Source organism: Sinocyclocheilus grahami, unplaced genomic scaffold, assembly GCF_001515645.1.
Source record: "Sinocyclocheilus grahami isolate Dianchi unplaced genomic scaffold, SAMN03320097.WGS_v1.1 scaffold804.1, whole genome shotgun sequence".
Taxonomy (NCBI): Eukaryota; Metazoa; Chordata; class Actinopteri; order Cypriniformes; family Cyprinidae; genus Sinocyclocheilus; species Sinocyclocheilus grahami.
In genome coordinates this window covers 278,191-296,209 of record NW_015505983.1, presented here as the reverse complement: position 1 = coordinate 296,209, position 18,019 = coordinate 278,191, and the positions used below count along the sequence as shown (strand labels likewise).

Here is an 18,019-nt window from a genome sequence, read left to right as displayed (position 1 = left end):
TGTACTTCCTTCACCAGCTGAGGAAGTTCAACCTGCCACAGGAGCTGCTGAAACAGTTCTACTCCGCCATTATTGAATCCGTCCTCTGCACTTCAATAACTGTCTGGTTCAGCTCAGCTACCAAATCTGACCTCAGAAGACTTCAGAGGGTAGTCCGGACTGCTGAGCGAATCATTGGTACAATCCTCCCTTCTCTCCAAGAACTGTACTCGTCCAGAGTGAGCAAAAGGGCTGGCAGAATCACTCTGGACCCCTCACATCCAGCTCACTCCCTCTTTGAACTGTTGCCATCTGGTCGACGCTACAGAGCTCTGAGCACCAGAACGACCAGACACAGGAACAGTTTCTTCCCTCAGGCCATCCATCTCATGAACACTTGACAATAACTGTGGAACACACACTATTTATTCACTCATACACTTATTTATCTAACACACACACTCAGTCTACATTTCAATTTGCACATAATATACCTGTACATACAACTGTCTATTGTTATATACCCGTACATGCAATTGTCGATTTGTATATTTGTACTCCTTATTTACTTGTTCTATTTTAAATTTTTTATTATGTGTTTTTTGTTCTGTCACTGTCATTCTGTTGCACTGTGGAAGCTTCTGTCACGAAAACAAATTCCTCGTGTGTGTAAACATGCCTGGCAATAAAGCTCATTCTGATTGCAAATAATTGGTTTTTACTTTGACATAAATGGCGTATCTAGATGAAGCAACTAGATGTGGTGAAAATGTACTTTGTGAGTCGATTAGATGCAGTTTTGATGATGTGCTTGGGGAGTAAAACTTTCAAAATATTCCACTGACTTGTGAAAATATACCAAAGACGTTTAAAAACGTATTTCTGTTTATCTGCACTAGAGGGCGCTGTGCGCAGCAGGTTGAGCAGCAGCGCTGATACTCGCGGCTCTCGTCGGGTTCAGTGGCGGCGCTGTAATCCAAGCTGCTGGGAGGCTGAGGCTGGAGGATCGCTGGAGCTCAGGGCTTCTTCTGGGCTGCAGTGGACTGTGTCGATCGGGTGTCCGCACTAAGTTCGGTATCGATATGGTGCTCCTGGGGGAGCTCGGGACCACCAGGTCGTCTAAGGAGGGGTCAACCGGCCCAGGTCGGAGACGGAGCAGGTCAAAGCCCCCGTGTCGATCAGTAGTGGGGTCGCGCCTGTGAATAGACACTGCAGCGCAGCCTGAGCGAGACAGCGAGACCCCGACTTTTGCGTTTGTATCCGCATGATGACAGTGAAAGAAACATTTATAATGAATGAGTTTTTTTTTATATAGAGATTAAAAATATGATAAAAAATTGAATAATAATAAAATCGTTTCACGCTTGCCAACTCCAAATAATGACATTGTCTCACCTTCAAATGTGTAACATTAAAAAAAAAAAATTCAGCTGTGCCATTTGCGACGTTGAACTTGTTTGTTAACATTAGGGACACTACTATATGTCATGTCAAACGATTGGTATTATATCGCCTCTCTCTGGAAGATATGTGATATTTTATGTGTTTTTTGTTCTGTCACTGTCATTCTGTTGCACTGTGGAAGCTTCTGTCACGAAAACAAATTCCTCGTGTGTGTAAACATGCCTGGCAATAAAGCTCATTCTGATTGCAAATAATTGGTTTTTACTTTGACATAAATGGCGTATCTAGATGAAGCAACTAGATGTGGTGAAAATGTACTTTGTGAGTCGATTAGATGCAGTTTTGATGATGTGCTTGGGGAGTAAAACTTTCAAAATATTCCACTGACTTGTGAAAATATACCAAAGACGTTTAAAAACGTATTTCTGTTTATCTGCACTAGAGGGCGCTGTGCGCAGCAGGTTGAGCAGCAGCGCTGATACTCGCGGCTCTCGTCGGGTTCAGTGGCGGCGCTGTAATCCAAGCTGCTGGGAGGCTGAGGCTGGAGGATCGCTGGAGCTCAGGGCTTCTTCTCGGCTGCAGTGGACTGTGTCGATCGGGTGTCCGCACTAAGTTCGGTATCGATATGGTGCTCCTGGGGGAGCTCGGGACCACCAGGTCGTCTAAGGAGGGGTCAACCGGCCCAGGTCGGAGACGGAGCAGGTCAAAGCCCCCGTGTCGATCAGTAGTGGGGTCGCGCCTGTGAATAGACACTGCAGCGCAGCCTGAGCGAGACAGCGAGACCCCGACTTTTGCGTTTGTATCCGCATGATGACAGTGAAAGAAACATTTATAATGAATGAGTTTTTTTTTATATAGAGATTAAAAATATGATAAAAAATTGAATAATAATAAAATCGTTTCACGCTTGCCAACTCCAAATAATGACATTGTCTCACCTTCAAATGTGTAACATTAAAAAAAAAATTCAGCTGTGCCATTTGCGACGTTGAACTTGTTTGTTAACATTAGGGACACTACTGTATGTCATGTCAAACGATTGGTATTATATCGCCTCTCTCTGGAAGATATGTGATATTTCTCTTCGTATGCAGCGTCTGCATTTCTTGACCAGACGGAGGCGCTGTTTCACACTTTAAATCATAAATGTTTTAATCATAGACTGTAAACATTTTAAATATCTCTTGACTGGGCAGGCCCAGTGATTGCACACTGAATCTTCATTAATTATAATTCAGTCGTATGTAATATATAGGTTTCATTGACCATTATGATTATAGGAAAAGGAAAGATCAAACTAATACAATTAAATTTAAAGCCAGTGTAAAAAACAATCCTGCTAAATACTTGCCCAATCTGGACACTGTACTTGCTTTTAAAAGTACTTAAGTACCTAAATTAAATTAGCTTTTTTATGTCAATGCACTCTTTTATTATTGTTGTAACACTTGCAACCTTGTGCCTCTGAAGCAACTTACAATACATTACAGCTACTGAACACACTGACTAGCTTGTAGTATCTTTGGAATAAAGAGCTTTTAGAATGTTAAAAACCTATAGAAATTAAACAAGTGAGTTAACGAAAATAAAAACACCTCCACAAAAGCAGCATGGTAGTGATCTTACAGTGATCTCACACAGCTCTGGCAGCATGAGCACACATCTACATGTAGATATTCATCCACATTTGAACCGAGTGGACAGTGAAATTGCTGTAAATACAGACTGATAAAAAAAATCAAACCTGCTTTAAAACCCAGCAACACAACTGTAGCTGTATAGCTTTACAACAGCAGCTTTGCTCTTGCATATCAGCTACAAAGCTGCTGAGCAAGAAAGAGTGCAATGATCTCTTGGGCAAGAACGTTCTAATCATCTTATTCATGTAGTTGTTTCAGAATGTTGCCTTGCAGCTTCCTATCATTTTCCAGTTTAACTGCCTGAGTTTCTCCTCTTCTTTTTTCACATTTTCTTCTTTTTCTCTCAAACACTCCCTCCTCATCTGCAACTCTTGAAAACAACACATGAGATGGAGCTCAAAAACACTACACGTATTTAAACCGGGACAGCTAAAATGTAGTTAGTAGTTATTTTTTACAACCACCTCTTTCCACAAATCGCATCGCTCTTGGTGAGCTTGATGTCACTATTATACACAATATATTATACACCATTATACACAATATATGGTTGGTTTATCTGTGTTCTTCAAGCCATCTTGGGTTTAAGTTATATTCATAATGCAATACTAATCGACATAGCATTTATCATGGTAACACTATAAAATATATTTTTGCCTCATTTTATAATAAGAAGCCACATCAGATCACAGAAAGAATTTATTTAAAAAACATGTGTTTAACGTTGTAAAGTGAGCTTGGAGTGAAAACACTGTTTTAGTCCAAAAAACTGTTGTGTTTTGATGCTATGCTAAGCTAACATGCTAGCTATCCCTATATGTACCTGATGGCAGGAGCGATTGTTTTATGACAAATTTTAAGTAAATACAAGATCAGTGAAATCTTTCTTTTTTTTAAAGAAGGGCTTGTGAATAGAAAGTGGTTAGCAAATATAATAAAGACAAAAGAATAATACTTTGTCATATATCCTAGCCAGATAGATATTAATGTGTAGAGGGGAGATGAACATGAATGGGGCAGTAACGGACAGTATACTGGACAGTAAAGACTGAATGGGTGCTTAGAATATGTGAGTAAATATTAGTTAGCATTTTAGAGCCTCTTCTAAACATAATCGCATGGCATGGAGTTTTATAGATATCGTTCTCAGCTTTTAAATGGAACATGGTCAAACATGTGGCTACATTGGGTTTCTGAGCATTGGGTTTTTGAGTATGTCACCTGGGTTCAGTGGCTTCACTGGTTATCTATAATAATCACAAATGATTTATTATGTATGAAACCTGTGCAAAAAGTGTTTAGCAGTGGAAAAAGAGCCCAAGAACTATTTAATCTATTTAATTCTTATTAAGCTTATAAGAAAATTATGGTTTCACTTACAGATTGGTTGATCATTTCTTTAAATCGAGTTCTAACACATTAAAGGCAATTATTTTGACAAGCTGTTAAACATAAAGACTGTGTAGCAACAGAGAATAAAAACGAGGAAATAAACCTGTATAACACATCTAAAAAATTCCTGTTTGATACACACCTATGATTGTTCGTGTCATTTCATACAGATGCTTGACAGTTAATTATCTAAATTAAAAACCTAATCATCCCTGCACCCAAGAATTCAACAATAACCTACTTTAATGACTACAACCCTGTAGCACTCTGACCTATCATCATGAAGTGCTTTGAGGGCTTGTCATGACCAGCATCAATGTCACTGTCCCACCCATACCAGACCCCTTACAGTTTACTTACACGTCATCCTCAGGCACACTATATAACGTAATCTTGATTTGCTTACTAACAGATCACAGATGCTAGGATCTATGAACATACTCCCTCTAACATCTGGCTCAGGAGCATCTGTGCAAGGACCACAACAATCAACTTAAAGCACTAATAAGAGGACTGCCTGACCCCAATACCACCGCAATTAGTGAATGAATAACAATAATTGGCTAAGCTCTAATTTCTCAGTGCCAGTAAGCATTTTTTTAGAACTGAGAAAAAAATTACATTTACATTTAGCAGACGCTTTTATCCAAAGTGACTTACAAATGAGGACAATAGTGCAGTGGCAAGTCCTGGTTAGTCTAACACAGTACACGTAGCAAGTATAAATAAAAAGAAAACAAAAGATTTAATAGAAAATGAATAGAGAATGCTAGTGTTATAGGACCATTCAAATGTCATTTCTTTTATTTTGAAAGTTCTACAATAAAAAATTCATCTACAAATAAAGATTAAGTGTAGTTCACATAAATGTCACAAATTTTGATAGACATGGTCATTGTATGCATTTTGCATCAAGAAGTGGAAAATAACTTCAAGTTGAATTCAATGCAGTTGATAACTGTAAAACATTCTGAAGAAATGTACAGTCCGATGGAGGAGTTTTACAGCACATTTTGTTTTGTCTGTTTTGTTGTACTATATGTCTCAAATAATTTTATTTTTATCTAAACATTACACTTAATGTCAAGTACAGACAGTCTTCTGACTGTAGTTTTATCCTACTTCATAGGGAGGGTTATAGTAAATTATAATCTTTATTTTTAATCTTAATGTACTATTACTATAACCAGAACATAATTGATTAAATGAACGACACCTTGTTAATCTAGCCCTAGTGACTCTTAACAACCTAATGAGTGATCAATTATACTATTCAAAACTACGATGCACTAATCATTTAACTACACTAAATCATAGCTTAATTTAAAACCAGACATGGGTGAGGCTATAATTTTCTCTACAGTCACTGAAGCAATTCCAACTGGTCATTTTCATAGCCAAATAAAAGCAGGTGTTCGACTACACAGGTCAGACATTTTAAAGGGGTTTAGTCCACTTATGAGAAAGTGTTATCAGCTCAATCATATAGCAGAGAAAATAAGGTGACCTCAGAAATGTGCCACTTGAGCACATCAGAGAAAGCTTCAGTTTGTGACCTTACCCATGATACTTCCACACCAGCGCCATAAAACTGAAGATTTATTATTGCAATGGCTTACAGATCAAATACAACATAACTAAACCCACTGAATGCTTGTAAACTGTAACGTTGTCTTTGCTGTGAAATATTCACTGTGCATTGGATGATTTCTCAAAAGAAAAAAAAAATCACTATAATTCTCAACAGAACAAAATGAAACCTACTGTGCCATTCAAGGAATTAGTTAAAATTTCGTTTTCTTTCATTTTGTGCTTGTGCACAAGCAACCCTAAACGCAATAATTCTGATATTTTGCTCACACACTTATGGCCTGGCCACACCAAGATTAATATTTGGATAAATATTTTATTTTTAATGAATGCATTCAAACCAACAAAACATTTGCATGCTGCCAATGGAACACACACACACACACACACACACACACACACACACACACACACACACACACACATATATATTAGTCCTGTGAAAGGATTAATCGTGATTAATCGCATCCTAAATAAAAGTTTTTGTTTATATAATATGTGTGTATACTGTGTATATTTATTATGTATATACAGTATAAAAACACACATATACAGTATATATTTTGAAAATATTTCCATGTATATATTTATATTCATATAATTGCTATTATATATAAATATTTTAAATGTATACATGTATAAACTTAAATATATACATGCATGTGTGTGTATTTATATATACATAATAAATATACACATTACACAAACATATATTATGTAAACAAAAGCTTTTATTTTGGTTTTAGGTTTTAGGACAACTTTGATCCACTTCAAATGTTGACTAGTGTATGATAATAAAGGAGATATATAATTTTAAATGAACAATAAATAACCAAAAGTGTCATTCAGTTTTTTACTAAATATGTTCACTTTAGAAAATCTAACCTTGCATAACCTTATACATGCATAACCTCCTTTTTTTGCCCTTAACTGTCAAAGGTTGGCACAGAACACTTCCACACACACACCCTGCCTCCTTCTCCCACAAATTGCAGGAGCCGCCCTGGATCTTCATCTCTATAAGAGGTCAGAGCTGGGCTCAAAGGTCCCATCTTCGTCAGGAGAACTCTAACGGTTTCCTCTCTGGTTTCATCTCATCTCTGTATCCACACACCATGTCTTGCTCTCTCCGTACATCATCCTGCCTCAGTCCCAAGAGCATGGTTTCTAAGTCCATAGTCACTCCGATTCGCTGTGGTACAGGTACTCCTTGCGGACCCAAAGCCTACAGTGTTTATGGCTGTGGTTTTGAAGGAAGCTATCCAAATCTGCAGTGCAAAATCGGTGGAGGAGACGTATATAATGGCAAACCGAACAGCAGAGGATTCAGAATCATGCTCGGGAACTGCGACTACATCCAGCTGAATGAGAAGTGCACCATGCAGAACCTGAACCACCGTCTGGCGTCCTACCTGGAGAAGGTGCGCTCGCTGGAGGCTGCCAATGCCAATTTGGAGAGGCAGATCCGCGAGTATTATGAGAAGAAAGGGCCGATCTGCCAGAGGGACTACAGCGCCTACTGGAACAGCATCAATTGCCTGAAGGAAAAGGTACTCCTGATACTTTTTTTAAGGGATGGAATGATGGAAAACATTTATAGTATGCACTGCATTAATATATTTTATATCAATGTTCTACATTGTAGATTGAAGCTGCTACCATCAACAACGCCAACATCCTCCTGCAGATCGACAACTCTAAACTGGCTGCTGATGACTTCAGGATCAAGTTAGTTCTCTCAAATAACATTCCTCTGTAACCATAGCTTCATAGCTTTAGCGTAAACTATTAAAAGGATAGTTCACCCAAAAATGAAACTTCGAAACCCTTAAGACCTTTGTTCATCTTCGGAACACAAATTAAGGTATTTTTGATGAAATCCGAGAGCTTCTGACCCTCCCACAGACAGCAACACAACTACCACATACAAGACCCAGAAAACTAGTAAGGACATCATTAAAATTGTCCATGTGACATCAGTGGTTCAACCATTATTTTACAAAGTTATGAGAACACTTTTTGTGTGCAAAGAAAAAAATAACGACTTTATTCAACCATTTCTTCTCTTTCGTGTCAGTCTTCGATGCGCGTTCACACGAGTATCACAACTCATGCGTGTGGTGCTGCAAACACAGGAGCGTAGCAGGTCCAACTGTATATTCTGGTTCATGGGGCTCAAAGGTCCCATCTTCGTCAGGAGAACTCTAACGGTTTCCTCTCTGGTTTCATCTCATCTCTGTATCCACACACCATGTCTTGCTCTCTCCGTACATCATCCTGCCTCAGTCCCAAGAGCATGGTTTCTAAGTCCATAGTCACTCCGATTCGCTGTGGTACAGGTACTCCTTGCGGACCCAAAGCCTACAGTGTTTATGGCTGTGGTTTTGGAGGAAGCACCCGCATCTCTTCCTCCTGTTATCGCAGAGTTGGTTGCTATCCAAATCTGCAGTGCAAAATCGGTGGAGGAGACGTATATAATGGCAAACCGAACAGCAGAGGATTCAGAATCATGCTCGGGAACTGCGACTACATCCAGCTGAATGAGAAGTGCACCATGCAGAACCTGAACCACCGTCTGGCGTCCTACCTGGAGAAGGTGCGCTCGCTGGAGGCTGCCAATGCCAATTTGGAGAGGCAGATCCGCGAGTATTATGAGAAGAAAGGGCCGATCTGCCAGAGGGACTACAGCGCCTACTGGAACAGCATCAATTGCCTGAAGGAAAAGGTACTCCTGATACTTTTTTTAAGGGATGGAATGATGGAAAACATTTATAGTATGCACTGCATTAATATATTTTATATCAATGTTCTACATTGTAGATTGAAGCTGCTACCATCAACAACGCCAACATCCTCCTGCAGATCGACAACTCTAAACTGGCTGCTGATGACTTCAGGATCAAGTTAGTTCTCTCAAATAACATTCCTCTGTAACCATAGCTTCATAGCTTTAGCGTAAACTATTAAAAGGATAGTTCACCCAAAAATGAAACTTCGAAACCCTTAAGACCTTTGTTCATCTTCGGAACACAAATTAAGGTATTTTTGATGAAATCCGAGAGCTTCTGACCCTCCCACAGACAGCAACACAACTACCACATACAAGACCCAGAAAACTAGTAAGGACATCATTAAAATTGTCCATGTGACATCAGTGGTTCAACCATTATTTTACAAAGTTATGAGAACACTTTTTGTGTGCAAAGAAAAAAATAACGACTTTATTCAACCATTTCTTCTCTTTCGTGTCAGTCTTCGATGCGCGTTCACACGAGTATCACAACTCATGCGTGTGGTGCTGCAAACACAGGAGCGTAGCAGGTCCAACTGTATATTCTGGTTCATGTTAAGTAAGGCTGGGCAAAAAATAGCAAGTCATCCTTTCTGTTTTCTGACATTTTTACGAAGGCTGTTTCATGTTCAGCATTCATCTTCCTCTGCTTGTAAACAAGCCTCAGCCTCTCCGGGTTCTCCGTCAGAAATCCGGCTCCTGCGTTAGCAGCATCACATGCGTCGTGGTACTCTGTGAATGCACGTCAAAGACTGACACAGAAGAGAATAAATTAATTGAATAAATAGTTGAATAAAGTCATAATGTTTTTGTTTTCTTTGTGCACAAAAATTTTTCTCATAAATTTGTAAAATTATGGTTGAACCACTGATGTCACATGGACCATTTTAATGATGTCCTTACTATAAGATGACCAGACATGCCAATTCACACTTCCAGGTGTCTGCACTGCGCCAATTGATCATTGTATGACATCAAAGTACCACGAGAGTGATTTGAAAGCATGGAGCCATCTGCTCTGCTCTCTAGAGCTCTTGCGGTATTTTGATGTCATACAACGATCGATCGGCGCAGTGCAAACAACCAACAGTTATTTTAGACAATTTAGAAATCCTGTGCAGAATGTGTCCCCGGGAAGTGGCACGTCTGGTCACCTTTCCTTACTACCTCTCTGGGCCTTGAATGTGGTAGTTTCGTTGCTGTCTATGCAGGGTCAGAAAGCTCTCCGATTGAATCAAAAATATCTTAATTTGTGTTCCGAAGATGAACGAAAGTCTTATGGGTTTGGAACGACGTGAGGGTGAGTAATTAATGACAGAATTTTCTTTTTTGGGTGAATTATCCCTTTAAGAGATTGTGTTTCATACATGAATGGTGAGTTTGTTTGCCTTCCTGTACAACATTTAGATATGAGCATGAGTTAGCAGTGCAACAGTATGTGGAGGCCGACATCGCTAACCTGCGGCGCTTGCTGGACCAGGCGACCCTGACAAAGGCCGACCTGGAGATAAAGATCGAGAGTCTGCAGGAAGATCTAGCATCTTTGAAGAAGAACCACCAGGAGGTTTGAAGTAGTTTGCCTGTCTCAGATTAAATTATGCATAACTGGTCTTTGGGCCATAAGCAATATGAAGCCTAGCTTGGTGTGGAATGATGTTTTTTTTATCGTTTTAAATAAAAATGTGTTAGTCAAGAATCAATGCTTGAGTCATGTGTGTTTATAGGATGTGGCAGCACTACTGTGTCAGCTGGCAGACACAAAAGTGTGTGTGGAAGTGGATGCTGCTCCTCAGCAAGACCTGAACAAGGTTTTGGAAGAAATCCGTTGTCATTATGAGAACATCATAGACAAACACAGCAGAGAACAGGAGTGCTGGTTCAAAGAGAAGGTGAGACTTCATCCGCTATTTCTTTGAGTCCTCTAGGTGGATGGTAATTTGACGTCATATATTTTACCAGACTCCTGAGAATACATTACAGTACAGTATGACAGTGGTGTGTGTTTATGACTCTCTTTAAGACGGCACAACTGTGCAAAGATGTGGCCAGCAATACAGAGTGCCTAGAAACCTCTAGGTCACAGATCTCAGATTTGCGGCGTACCTTGCAGTGCCTGGAGATCGAGCTCCAGTCTCAAATCAGCATGGTGAGGAAATCATCTGTTTGTTAGAATACACAGGCGCATTAGATGGACTAGCCTGACAAATTTGAGCTCAAAGGTTGGAATACACTACACGATTTTTATAATCTAAACAGATTTTAAAACACTAGGTCATCATACACTTGCCAACTTTGTAAATGGTTACTTATTAATTACTTATGAATTAATATAATGAGTTTTCTTTCCGCCTCTTTACCCACACAGAAAGGAGCACTGGAGTGCTCACTGTTGGAAACAGAGGCTAGGTACAGCACTATGCTTGCAGGTTTCCAGAAACATATCAACACATATGAGGCAGAGCTTTGTCAGGTGCGCAGTGGCATTGAGCAGCAGGGCAGAGACTATGCTGCTCTCCTGGACATCAAGAGCCGTCTGGAGCAGGAGATCGCCACTTACAGGTGTCTCCTGGAAAAGCAGGACATTAAGTAAGCGCATCTTTTTATTTAGTGTTGGGTGCTTGAAAATGGCTGTTGCATTATGTTTTTCTGAAATGACTCCACTAATGCACTAATCTTTTCCCCCTCTTATAGGACTCAAGAACAGGATAATTCAAATACCTCTTTATGCAGTATATTGTGGTTGTGGGGGTTGTTTGGGTCAGCTTCAGGATGCATGTTATTCATTAATCTCTTTTTCTCTCCCTTTCAGGTGGGGTATTTGTGTGTGCGACACCAGCTGACGCAATGTTCAAATGTACACAAGTTATATGAACAATGTTAAATGTAAACAAAGAATCTAATGGAGGGTCCTTGTTGTGCAATTGTATTAAACACTCTGACTGTCTAACAACTCACCATTAAAGACTGATTGAGAAACATGTCTTGTATATCTTATTTATTCAGGAATTTTGGGCATCTGCAAAGAGTGGATTTTGACTGTTTATGAGTACATTCAACTTTTTAAAAACTATTGATATTCTGACTATGAGAGTCATTATGCAAGATAAACTTTAACTCTGTAGAATCCATAAATCAATGCTAGAACACCACCTGAGATTATGATTTAGATGAATTATATATATTTTGTTGGTGGTGGTGGTGCTGTTTTTAAAATAAAGTGTAAATTATATTTGCACATGATTTGAAAATGTTGATAGGTTACAGTAACAGTGTAAGCTTTAAATAACTTTATTAAGGCAGTTTATTAGTTATGTATTAATACTATTTGCATGTTTCAGTGATAGACACAGTTTACATGTGAGGAGAAACAGAACCTTGGAAAAGCCGCAGCAAAGTGAAGTTTACAGATTTAACATTTTAAATGGATATTCACCTTAAAATGAAAATTCTGTCATTATGTACTCACCTTTTGTGGAACATAAGATATTTTGAAGACTGATTGTTGAATGGGCTGAGTTGTGGACTGCCACTAACCTGCCACACATGACTATAGCAGGTTATGTGTGTTTTTCCAAGTAAAATCCAACTGTTAACTATAAATTAACATATGGTGTGCCATAGCCAAGCCACATATGGCTCTCAGTTGTGTGCTGTCATCTGGACCATGCCTCAAAACAAATAGGCTAGTCATCCCAAAAAAAATTCCCTCCAATTCTAAAGCCATGGCAAAGCATATATGGTGAAAGTTTGGCCCATATGTGCTCAGCCATGCCATACCTAGGCCAAATGTTACAGCTAGCAGCTAAATTTGGCCCAAACGTTCTTGCTATCTGTGTTGGTAACCAAACCGTTTTGGTTACCATTGTATGAACAAAAACATTTCTCACATGATCTCATTTTATGTTCAAATGAAGAAAGAAAGTCATACAGGTTTGAACTGACATAAGGGAAAGGAAATGAAGACAGAATTTTCATTTTTGGGTGAACTATTCATTTAAAGCATGACAATGCAAATATTTTGACAAGAACATTGCACCTAAAACATTTTAGGCCTGTCTTAAATAGGTTGAATTCATATACAGCTGATTTTTGACCCCATTAATAAGTCATATGATGCTGGTCAAACATAAAAGACTGAGTCTCGCTGTGAAGTAGGTGTCTGGCTTGAAGCAGCACTGCACAGACCATTCTATGTATGACTTCAAAGTACTGCGAGAGCAGTTAGGGGGCATTTTTCTTGCTGGTTTGCTTTTTTTGTTAAAGCAGTGTTGCTGTTGTAAAGTTATACAGCTACAGTTATGTTGCTGGGTTTTAAAGCAGGTTTGATTTTTTTTTTTATCAGTCTGTAATTACAGCATATTGTCCACTCGGTTCAAATGTGGATGAATATCTACATGTAGATGTGTGCTCATGCTGCCAGAGCTGTGTGAGATCACTATATGATCACTACCATGCTGCTATTGTGGAAGTGTTTTTTTCCCCCCGTTAACTCGCTTGTTTCATTTCTATAGGATTTTAACATTCTAAAAGCTCTTTATTAATAGAATTCCAGTGTGTGGGGGCAGAGATCAAACGCTCGCCCACCAAACCATGCTAACCTGTGGCTTGGAAATTACATACCAGTAGCCTATCTGAAGAGCGTAGTGTGCGAACTGGGGAGTAAGTATGAATGAGATCAGAAATAGGCCTATATGGGAGGGCGAGACCATGAAGTGCTTTGAAGGTGATGAGGAGAATCTTGCATTGAACACGAAAACGAATGGGTAACCAATGAAGTCTGTGTAGGACGGGAGTAATGTGAGAAGATTTCTTTGAAAAAGTGAGAACCCTAGCTGCAGAGTTCTGGATATATTGGAGCTTATTTAATGTTGTGTTTGGTAGACCATAGAAAAGAGAATCAGTAGTCGAGTCGAGAAGTAATGAAGGCATGAACCAGTGTCTCAGCATCATTGATATTTAAGAAGGGACGTAAACGAGCGATATTACGGACGAACCAAGATCCCGGCAATGTTAACGTTGTCAACACAGAAAGGAGCATTTTTTGGTGAACCGACAAGTAGTAGACCTGTTTTATCAGTGTTGAGATTTGATGTGTGAAACAGCTTAGTCAAGTTTATTTGTACAGCGTTTTTCACGATACAAATCATTGCAAAGCAACTTTACAGCAAATTAAGTTTCTACAATATTTAGTGGTAGCTTATCAGTGGTGGCAGTCAGTTAATGTACATATGGCAGAAATGTACGGAAAAATCCATTTAAGACGTAATAAAACAGACGATGAACCCAATTAACAGCAATTATTATATGATGAGTATCAGCGCTGCTGCTCAACCTGCTGCGCACAACGCTCTCTAGTGCAGCTAAACCGATTATTATGCTTTGGCGATGGAATTGAAATATGCACATTTCTTTGTAAGAAAAATCATTTGTTCATATTTATTTATTAATTACAAAAACTGTCTGTTGTTGCTGAGAAACTGATGAAACTGCCTTACAAGAATATCAAACTTTAGTAATCAGCAGTATAGTTATGCTATATGCTTTAAGAATGTTTACAATAGATAATGTGAGAAGATGAAGAGTGTCAAAGATAAGATGGTGGTGTCGAGCCTGAAAAGTTTTGAAAACCAGGTTTTAGATATACATGAGTATAAAAACAGTGTCGCTTAATAAGCAGTATATAGTAGTCAACATTTGAAGTGGATCAAAACCTTTCATCAAAAGTTGTCCTAAAACCAAAATGCATTCTTTGATGAACTTTTTTGATACACTTCAAAAGTTGACTACTGTATACCTATTAAAGGTTTATTTCAATATAAGAAAAGTGTGTTCAGAACAATTCAAAGTTTGTATGACACTTGAATATGTAGTAAAAATTCAGTTGTTACATACTATGCGTGAGCTCTATCCGTTTCACTATACATACATATTACTGTAAATGTGCCAGCATTCAACACATGAAACTGTTTACACATGATCGCTAAAAGAAAAAATGCAGTGAATGCTTGGAAAACTATGACAAAGACTGTGTAAAGACATTTGTTTCCTTTTGCATGATGATAGAAGCAAAAAAAAAAGAAAAAAAGCATGAACATGAAAAAATAACAAAACAGACACCAAAATATTGGGACTGAACTTTAATATGGAATGCACACAATAAATCTCCAAGTCAGCCACTCAATGATTGTCTTACAGTTAATGGTAAATTATGTATTTAAATCTGCACTTTAAAATCTAAACATTGTTTACACTGCCCACCTGCAGGGTAGAAAAACATTTAATTTGATATATTCTCCATATATTCATAGAGAGAGAGAGAGAGAGAGTAAATATAGAGAGAGATGACCTTTTTAGGACCTAGAAATGAAAAAAAGAAAATATACAAATAACATAAATTATATAACATAAAAGATTATACAATATTATAGACCTACTATCTGTGGCACTGTTATAAATGAAAAGATGCACTTACTTAATGTCCTGCTTTTCCAGGAGACACCTGTAAGTGGCGATCTCCTGCTCCAGACGGCTCTTGATGTCCAGGAGAGCAGCATAGTCTCTGCCCTGCTGCTCAATGCCACTGCGCACCTGACAAAGCTCTGCCTCATATGTGTTGATGTGTTTCTGGAAACCTGCAAGCATAGTGCTGTACCTAGCCTCTGTTTCCAACAGTGAGCACTCCAGTGCTCCTTTCTGTGTGGGTAAAGAGAGCAGTTAATGAATAAAACAACATCAAATCAGGTTTAGGTTTACCTCAGATAACAGCTAGCTAAAAGTTGCTCATATCTAAAGATCAATGCTGAAAACTTGTGCTTAAGAATAGATACTGACTCAATTCACTTTGCCTCAACTTATTTTTGGAAGTCACGGATTAACACATCCAGCTATCAGTTAACACTTAACAGTTAACATTAGTTAACCCAATGTATTAGCAAAACTCTTTTCACTGCCTCTCACAATCCTTTTCTATTTTTTACTTTTTGTCCGTCACATCCTGTGTTTACTGCATCTCACCATGCTGATTTGAGACTGTAGCTCGATCTCCAGACTCAGCAAAGAGCGTCGCAAATCTGAGATTTTTGATATGGAGGTTTCTAGGCACTCTGTGTTGGTGGCAGCATCTTTACACAGATCTGCCATCTTAAAGAGAGTCACAAACAGACACATCATGTGAGCTATTCAACTCACGAGTCACTGAGCTATGTTATTTTACTTGCTTTAATACCAGACAGACAGAAATCTCACCTTCTCTTTGAACCAGCACTCCTGTTCTCTGCAATGTTTGTCTATGATGGTCTCGTAATGACAACGGATGCCATCCAAAACCTTGTTCAGGTCTTGCTGAGGAGCAGCATCCACTTCCACACACACTTTTTTGTCTGTCAGCTGACACAGTAGTGCTGCCACATCCTATAAACACACGACTCAAGCATTATGGCTTAGGAAACTATTGCTGTTCCTGATCTTCATTCAGAACATTCAAAATGAAAAAAAAATTATTGTGCTACAAACCTCCTGGTGAGTTTTCTTCAAATACACCAGCTCCTCCTGCAGAGCGCAGATCTGTGTCTCCAGGTCTGGTTTTGCCAGGCATGTCTTCTCAAGTATGCAACGCAGGTTTTTGACGTCAGCTTTTACACACTGCCGTATCATCGCCTCATTCTCATATCTGATTTGTGGAATGATCAGAGAAGAAAAAAATCTGTTTTAACTTGACTATGATCTATGTACAAGCAAAAAGCTATACAAACCCTAATCAAGCTAGATGTCATATTGACTTTTATGATAACAAAGCTGAAAGTGATGGACTTCAAAGTTTTTACAATGTAGGCTACACACTGTATACAGGTCCTAGATCACGTAATTTCACAACTTTTAAAACAAAAAGACGTTTCATCAGATAACCAATCAGTGTATATAGCTAAACATCTGTATATGTATGTATGTACATACATACTTTTGCTTCCATACATTTGTGTTAATATATTTGCCAGCCAACGGCTGATTGACTAAATTGTTCCATAATATTGATCATATTCATAATTTGTTTGTAAAAAAAATTGCATTCCTTACTGTGGGATTTTTTTTCTAAAAAGAGACACAATGAGACCTTACTATTGATAGACAGAATTTGGTTTGTTAACCCAAATTTATGAAAATGTTTGTAAATGTCAAATGCTCCAAAAGAACTAGATGTTAAATTGCCTTTATAGAACTCACTTTATCTTGAAGTCCTCAGCAGCCAGTTTAGTGTTGTCGATCTGCAGAAGGATTTTGCCATTGATGACAGTAGCATCTTTAATCTATAATGAAGATCATTGACAAAGAAAACTATAAATGTAGATCATATATAATAAAACATGTATTTTGTATTATATTTGTTCACAGTAAAGTAATTTTTTACTAATCTTTCATTTTGTACCTTTTCCTGAAGGCAATCGATGGTCTTGAAGTAGCAGCTGTAGTCCCTCTGGCAGATCAGCCCCTTCTTTTCATTGTACTCCCGGATCTGCTTTTCCAGAGTAGCATTGGCAGCCTCCAGAAAGTGCACCTTATCTAGGTATGAAGCCAGACGGTCATTCAAGTCTTGCATGGTGGCCTTCTCGCTCTTCTGGAGGTAGTCATAACACCCTCCAGTCATGATTCTTGCGCCAAATTTTCCACAAGGGGAGCAAGCATTCGAACGATAAGAGCAGGTAGAGATGCGGGTCTTTTCTCCAAAACCACAGCCATAGACACTGTAAGCTTTAGGTGCAACTGTACCACAACGACGAGGACCGATTATGGACTTTGAAGTCATGGAGAAAGATCTGAAGGAGGACTTGGGGTTGGAGACAGAGCAGGGCTTGGGGCAGGTCTCAGAGGAAGTCTTCAGACAGGTATCAGAGCAGGTTTTGGGGAAGGTGAAGGAGCAAGTCTCAGAGCAGGTCTCAGAGCAAGTCTTCACACAAGTATCGGAGCAGGTCTTGGGGAAGGTGAAGGAGCATGTCTCAGAGCAAGTCTTCACACAGATATCGGAGCAGGTCTTGGGGCAGGTCTCAGAGCAGGAGCAAGTCTTCACACAGGTATCGGAGCAGGTTTTGGGGAAGGTGAAGGAACATGTCTTGGGGCAGGTCTCAGAGCAAGTCTTCACACAGGTATCGGAGCAGGTTTTGGGGAAGGTGAAGGAACATGTCTTGGGGCACTTCTCAGAGCAAGTCTTCACACAGGTATCGGAGCAGGT

General features: G+C 39.0%; 2 protein-coding genes across 2 annotated transcripts in view; one reads left to right on the top strand and one right to left on the bottom strand.

Annotated features, from left to right (window-relative positions):
* The first annotated feature begins 8,256 nt into the window (after positions 1–8,256).
* On the top strand, positions 8,257–11,667 carry krt95 (keratin 95). The gene is made up of 8 exons (XM_016246618.1): positions 8,257–8,730; positions 8,826–8,908; positions 10,204–10,360; positions 10,521–10,685; positions 10,817–10,942; positions 11,162–11,382; positions 11,488–11,496; positions 11,604–11,667. The coding sequence occupies exons 1-8, from the start codon at positions 8,257–8,259 to the stop codon at positions 11,665–11,667; spliced, it is 1,299 nt and encodes a 432-aa protein (XP_016102104.1).
* A 3,597-nt stretch (positions 11,668–15,264) lies between these two features.
* Positions 15,265–18,019, bottom strand: part of LOC107562056 (keratin, type I cytoskeletal 19-like) — a 4,350-nt gene continuing 1,595 nt past the window's right edge. Inside the window, exons 2-7 of the mRNA XM_016246617.1 lie at positions 17,219–18,019; positions 17,017–17,099; positions 16,309–16,465; positions 16,042–16,206; positions 15,811–15,936; positions 15,265–15,489 (exon numbers count right to left, since the gene is read on the bottom strand). The exon at positions 17,219–18,019 is cut by the window's right edge and continues 18 nt beyond it. Coding sequence (XP_016102103.1) covers positions 15,265–15,489; positions 15,811–15,936; positions 16,042–16,206; positions 16,309–16,465; positions 17,017–17,099; positions 17,219–18,019 — 1,557 coding nt within the window. The remainder of the gene's footprint in view (positions 15,490–15,810; positions 15,937–16,041; positions 16,207–16,308; positions 16,466–17,016; positions 17,100–17,218) is intronic.